This window comes from Coregonus lavaretus (assembly GCF_964263955.1).
Source record: "Coregonus lavaretus genome assembly, contig: HAP1_SCAFFOLD_1159, whole genome shotgun sequence".
Taxonomy (NCBI): domain Eukaryota; kingdom Metazoa; phylum Chordata; class Actinopteri; order Salmoniformes; family Salmonidae; genus Coregonus; species Coregonus lavaretus.
Genome location: NW_028157303.1, coordinates 18,300 through 25,204, shown reverse-complemented (window position 1 = coordinate 25,204; position 6,905 = coordinate 18,300). Strand labels below are relative to the sequence as shown.

The 6,905-nt window shown below is 43.0% G+C and overlaps 1 protein-coding gene across 1 annotated transcript; it reads right to left on the bottom strand.

Moving 5' to 3' along the window:
• Positions 1 to 4,597: 4,597 nt before the first annotated feature.
• Positions 4,598 to 6,347, bottom strand: LOC311125562 (F-box only protein 5-like). The gene is made up of 4 exons (XM_084199592.1): positions 6,154 to 6,347; positions 5,938 to 6,025; positions 5,587 to 5,676; positions 4,598 to 5,285 (listed from the first exon to the last, which is right to left on the bottom strand). Exons 1-4 carry the CDS (start codon positions 6,255 to 6,257, stop codon positions 5,034 to 5,036), a joined length of 534 nt encoding a protein of 177 aa, XP_084055718.1. The 5' UTR covers positions 6,258 to 6,347; the 3' UTR covers positions 4,598 to 5,033.
• Between the last annotated feature and the right edge of the window lie 558 nt (positions 6,348 to 6,905).

The following is a 6,905-nucleotide window of genomic DNA, read 5'->3' as shown; positions in this document are numbered from 1 at the left end:
GCCTGCTGGCTCCCCTTCCTCTGCGGAAGCATAGTTTCCGCTCAGCCCAGTCAAAACTGTTCGCTGCTCTGGCACCCCAATGGTGGAACAAGCTCCCTCACGACGCCAGGACAGCGGAGTCACTCACCACCTTCCGGAGACATTTGAAACCCCACCTCTTTAAGGAATACCTGGGATAGGATCAAGGAATCCTTCTACCCCCCCCCCCCCCCCCCCCCCCCCCCCCCCCCCAATTGTAAAGTGGTTATCCCACTGGCTATAGGGTGAACGCACCAATTTGTGAATCGCTCTGGCTAAGAGCGTCTGCTAAATGACGTTAATGTGCCCTTGAGCAAGGCACTTAACCCTAATTGCTCCTGTAAGTCGCTCTGGATAAGAGCGTCTGCTAAATGACTAAAATGTAAAATGTAATGTAAAATGATTTATGAATCATGTTGGCCCAACCTGTCGGTTTCTTGGACCAATCAGAATGGTCAGAATGTGATCGCTAGAAGACGTCGGAGAGGAAAACAAATCCAGACTCGTGGTAGAGAAGAAACGCAAGTGGGCGTGGCGTTGGGCCAGAGCCATGGTGGGTGGGTAGTCAGGCTAGCGAAATGGCTCTTTGATGGGAAAATGACCCAATCAAAGAGCCAGCATTACCAATGTTCTAGTAGAGTAGAAGATCTGTAGATCACAATGCTCCTTCAGCCACCCTACAGAGGCATATGTTCAGAATTCCTCTGGGACTCATGAAACTGTCCTTCAGGCTCATTGTATAAGCTGTTGTCTCTGGCCGCTGGGTTTCAGTGTCAAACTGCTCTAAAAGGCCGTGGCAGACTTGAAGGTCATGGTCATAATGAATGATAGAGACATCTAGTGGCCAAAAGGCCGTCTTAGCATGTGCAGCGCCATTGAGGGCTTCCATCATTTTAATGTAGTCAACTGGGTGGGACTTCCAGCTTCATTGGCTGATCCTTCCTGGTGACCCTGTTGGAGTCACGTCCAACCGGGTCATTAGGAGGGATCAGCCAATCGTGAAGAAGAAAATGTCCTACTTCAAAATGGAGATAGCCTCAATGGCACTTGCCATGCTGTCAAAGCCGCTATAATGGCACAGATACAAAGATGGTCACGACACATACATCATATCGACCTCTGCATCTTTGTGGACACAGGGAAGGTATTGCTGTTATCAGGTACAGAAGACACTCGCTGCAGATGTTGGCAAACACAATCATGGAACTTGCCTGATTTGGCATGGGAAAAAAAGAGAATATCTGAAAATTGTCCGAATCAGATCAATTAAAGTAAGTTACTGTAGTATGCCTCGTATGACTCATACACGACCACTGTTGACCTAAACAGGGTAGGTAAACACCTGATTGTGTGAAAGTCTAATGACTTCAATTGTGAGGTTTCATTTGGAGAAGTGTCCCAGTGTTGCTGGAGTTCAATAAATCAGAGAAATAAATGACCAATGTGATAATCTGTCCTGGAAAGGGCAGCTAAAAGATGTATCATCTGGTTAGAGCACAAAGGCCATCTGATACATACTCACAGTCAAAGGCTGTCTCCTTTCAACTCACAGTCATTCCTGTCCATGTTTGGCTGGTTTCACAGAATTCCAACCCTTTTTTATACCCTGAGGTCACAAGATGCACTGAGAAAATTAAAGATGTGATTTTGGAAAATGTTCAAATTTAGGATGGGCGATACTCTATTCACTAAATCTAAATCTCTACAACTGACTTTAGTATAAGGACCGATCAGGAATACATCAGAAGTGGGTCATACTCAAAATGTCACATTTAATGTCAGAACTATTTTTGGACTAATAAGTCAAATAACTGTTCACAACAAATAATGGAATGAGACAGATTCCTAGTTAATTTTTTCAGTATTTAGGCCATACAAATGTAAATAAATGTTTAACAGATTGTGTGGCAAGCAAATACAAATCAAGAAGTGGACCTTCTTGTTAAAATACTATAGTGACCTTAGTTCAACACCTGGCAACCAACTTTAAGAGATGATAGCCTCTTGGGGATGCTAAAAGAGGCATAATTCAGCCATAATCCAAGAGGAAGTTGTGTATCTCTTTACTGGAAGCATCCTCTAATCGTGCACTTTTTCAGTACAATGGGCCTCAGGATCACTTTTTCAGATATTTTTTTTTTTTTTTTTTTTATTAAATTGAAGAGGGGAATCCGTTCAACATTTAAGTAAATGTGTATGGCCTTACTTTAAGAACCTATCTAGAATAAGAACGCTTCTGTGAAGGTGAGAAATAGTGACTATAATCCAATTGGACAGAAAATCCCAATCAACAGTTATCAGTCATTTGAGCGGCCAACATGTTGATTGTTTGACTCAGTGGTAGCCTAGGGCATCGCATCTTCTTCTTTGTATACTCTACATATATGAATAATATTTTTCTCCTTTACACTACAATCTATTATTGGAAGATATAAACAGGGGGCGGTTGAGAGGGGGAGGAAAAGTGCTAGTTACACTGAACAAAAATATAAACGCAACATTCAACAATTTCAACGATTTTACTGAGTTACAGTTCATATAAGGAAATCAGTCAATTGAAATAAATTAATTAGGCCCTAATCTATGGATTTCACATGACTGGCAATACAGATATGCATCTGTTAGTCACAGATACCTTTTTTTTTAAAGGTAGGGGTGTGGATCAGAAAACAAGTCAGTATCTGGTGTGACCACCATTTGCCTCATGCAGCGCGACATCTCCTTCGCATAGAGTTGATCAGGCTGTTGATTGTGGCCTGTGGAATGTTGTCCCACTCCTTCTCAATGGCTGTGTGAAGTTGCTGGATATTGGCAGGAACTGGAACACGCTGTCGTACACGTCAATCCAGAGCATCCCAAACATGCTCGATGGGTGACATGTATGGTGAGTATGCAGGCCATGGAAGAACTGGGACATTTTCAGCTTCTTGGAATTGTGGACAGATCCTTGCTACATGGGGATGTGCATTATCATGCTAAAACATGAGGGTTTTGCGGCAGATGAATGGCACAACAATGGGCCTCAGGATCTCGTCACGGTATCTCTGTGCATTCAAATTTCCATTGATAAAATGCAATTGTGCATATTGAATAATATGCTTTTTGTGCATATTGAACATTTCCGGGGTCTTTTATTTCAGCTCATTAAACATGGGACCAACACTTTACATGTTGCGTTGATATTTTTGTTCAGTGTAGTTCCACCCCCGAGGGCGTTGCCCAGAGCAGGAGGGGGAAGTCACAAAAATGGCTACTTGTCACCACGGCTGGCAGGACACATGCCGGAACGGTCAACTGCACATTGACATTTTGTGTAGCAGGCAGCAATAGAGAGCAACCCCAGGATAGAGGTGCACAGAGGGAGCTGACACAACTGTGGCCAGACACCGATGGACTGGGAGGACGTGCACTGAGAGGAAGGCTAATTGGAAAAACCACTGATGTATTGGGTCTGCAGGAGAAAAACAAAGGCATCTCTTTTGAGTGACAGCAAAATGCTTTTAATGCACAGAGAGCATTATGTTTCACTATTGAAAGATGATACAATTGTGAAATAAGTTGGCCCGTTGCTTTACCATATAGACTTTGAGCAAGCACCACTGATTATTTCAGGCAGCAGATAAGGCCTATGAAATCAATTTTAGTCAGACTGGGGAGAAATTGTGTTTGTATTACCCAGAGACTTTTTAATTGAACGTACAGTATAGTATCGCTGTTACATTTCTCAATTATGAAATGCCCCCAATATGTGAAAAACACATGAACTTTACAGATAAGCCTACACATCCAATTTGATTTTATTGGAGAATACCAGTAATTTGTTTGACATGATGTAGCCTTTAGTCTGCATAAAAAATGAGGGTCGTCAACTTATCATGGACCTCATGAGTTGCTTTTAGACAGGTGTGATTTGGCTCCACTCCGATGGGCATACAGAGGAACCATAAAACAAATTGCACCTCATTCTAAACTGTTAGAATAATGGGTCTGTTGTCAGTCGGATATAGCACATTATCAAACCCTCAGTAGAGTAATCCACTGAGCGGCTATCCTGAGCAATGTACTGATGATATCTTAATTGCCTGAAATCATTGACCATGAAGGGAGTATGAATCACTGGTGTCAATGTGTAAAGAATGTCCGTTTTCAGCTATGCCTAGTCTTCAACTCCTTAAGGTTAACAATGCATCTTTCCAGATAGTGAGTAATCGGAGGATTTCAGAGAAGCATATGAAATTCTGTGCAGTATGTGGGAGAGGAGCAAGAGGAGAGAGCCATAGTTGAGGTTAATCATTTGCAGCTTGGTGGAAATTCATTTGTAATTAAAAAGTAATGCATTTTCATGAATTCATTGGCATCAATGGCTTCATTACTCCTTTATAAAAGAGGTGACATGTTGAGGCCGCAGACCTTTGTTAAAGCCACAAGACTGGACTACCAATTACATTGGAAAATACATTGCAGTATGGCACCAATGGATGAATGGCTTAGTTTCACCAGTTGTCAGCTCTTTTGAAGCAAGTGGCATTGTGACATGCTCGGCTTGATTAAATTCAGAAAATAAGTTTGTGCATGCATGCGCGTTTTCTGGCGGTATGTAGCTTAGAAAAATAAATTGGGAGAAAAACAAAACAATTTAGAAAATCGCAAAAGATAAATTTATTTCAACAATATAAATATTTACATTTCACATTTAACAGACAAATATATTTACGGACGGATATTCCATTAAGAAATATAAAATGAATGTACAATTCAGGTAAACATTCTGTTTTTGGCTTCCAGTAAGATTGTCGCTTTCTGACGACAAATGCCGAATACCTGGCATCACGGGATTGTCACAGAATACAATGTGTTCTAATACAGGGTATTCCAATAGCCGAGATCCCTTTGGTATGTGGAGAGGAGGCAGTGGGCTAAAAGGTCCATGAATAAAACTACTAAATAATAGTTAAAATTTAGTTGGTTTTTAAAAAAGGTGCGTTATTGAGTCTTCATCCAGGGCGGCGTTGATCTCACAGGCGCCTGACGTTCCTCTTGCTGCGAGCGCTGCCGATGAGGATGGCTCTGGAGCTGCTAGGCCCCCGGGCCAGCCCTGTGTGGCAGGCTGAGGAGCCATGAAAAGGGCCCTGGCACAGGGTGCAGAAGTCAAAGGCACAGCTGAGGCGGGTACAGGTGGCCCTCATGGCATCTGCGTTGTGCTTGGCAGGAGAGCCGCAGCGCTTACAGGGCTTCAGCGACTCGTGCTGCTTCAGCAAACTGGCAGCCTAGAGAACACAAGCAAAGAATGTATAAGGCTACGGAGCATAACTCACTCATTGTATCATTTGTAACATGAACATGTCAATTACTTTCTTAGAACTGATTGAAGGGTGACACCAACTCTCAATAAGTACACACACTGAGCACCATCATGTCCTCTGAACCTTTACATGCAAAGTGAATAGCGCAACCGTCACCGCTTGGTATTCTCTGAAGCGAGATTGCTGGGAGCAGTACAGCGACGGTGTGCCTTCTCTCTGGGAGAGCATCCTATAGCTAGACTTATGGATAAGGGGTTGAAGCTACCCTCTGCATACAGGTCATTACAACCCGGGACAGGGCGGCGTCTCGTGTCAAAGAGCCGACATTCTCCAGTCCTACAGAAGTTCTTGGGTCCTACAACAAAAACGGACATTGCCATTTACCAAACAATATTCATGCAGTGGATTACCCTATGGTTAGGTAATTAAGATTGAAGTACTTGAAGGAGCCCCTGTAAATGAATCCAGATTAAGAACATATCAGCATAAGGGATTAGCAAAGTTTGGAGCCTCTGCAAGCTAAAAAAAACAAACCATCAATGTGGTTCAAAACCATTGACACCTGATAAAGGGTATACAATGACTAAAGGAACCCCAGTTAAATGTTAGCGCTTACCCTGAGTCTCTGTTTAGCCTGGTCGCATCTACGGAGTGCAGACTTGTCTTGGTAGATTTTTCTCCAGGTCTTGCTCACTTTTCTACAGCTGTGAAGAAAACCACCATGAATGAATACATGATAAGAGTATAAAAACATTTCCATGTTGAAAAACCTGTACAATTGTCATAGGACCAGTAAAGGTCACATGTTTACCTTATTACATTTGTCATTTACCTTATCAAGTCGACATCTCCTAGCAGATGCAGGATCCTGGTGAGGATGTGCTTCATGTCCCTCTCCAGCAGTGCTTTTAAAACAGCCATACATTCAAGGCCCATGTTCCCACCCAAAACCCTTTCAAGGCCGGAGTCCTCTGCTAGCCGGCTAATGACAGACCAGTCATAGCTATGGGTCCTCTTGAAACTGTTGGCGAGATCTTGGCATACAGCGTGTTGAAACTTCAGTATGGGGAGTTTTGAGGCAGTATGCTTAGCCTTGTGATAATCAGCAACTGGAGTACATGGGGAGAATATATCCTGTCCTGGAGACTGTTCTAGTTCCTTTATGTTATCAACGTCCTCTATCTGGCTGTTCTGTAAAGAGAGGAAACCGCTGTCCTCGAATGCTTCACAGCCTAGGTTTACCTCGTCAAGTACCCCATCATGTTGGTTGTTCTCCTTATTGTGAACACCTTTCACATCATCCTTGAGGCAAAAGTTGGCAGCGGTGGTGACACATGGTGAGAGCTGTGGTTTGACTACTACTTGGACGCATTCCTTTAGTGGGGAGGTTTTCAGGCCCGACTCCTTGTATGTTTATTTTTTATTTTATTTTTATTTATTTTTTCATTTAGCAGACGCTCTTATCCAGAGCGACTTACAGGAGCAATTAGGGTTAAGTGCCTTGCTCAAGGGCACATCGACAGATTTGTCACCTAGTCGGCTCAGGGATTAGAACCAGCGACCTTTCGGTTACTGGCACAACGC

What these genes read in the sequence shown, in the direction of transcription:
- LOC311125562 (XM_084199592.1), bottom strand. Translation starts at nt 6,257, where the DNA reads ATGGGCCTTGAATGTATGGCTGTTTTAAAAGCACTGCTGGAGAGGGAC. An exon ending in AGGCTAAACAGAGACTCAGG is followed by an intron (nt 5,677 to 5,937) that starts GTAAGCGCTAAC and finishes TTTTTGTTGTAG; the next exon opens with GACCCAAGAACTTCTGTAGG. An exon ending in TAATGACCTGTATGCAGAGG is followed by an intron (nt 5,286 to 5,586) that starts GTAGCTTCAACC and finishes TGTGTTCTCTAG; the next exon opens with GCTGCCAGTTTGCTGAAGCA.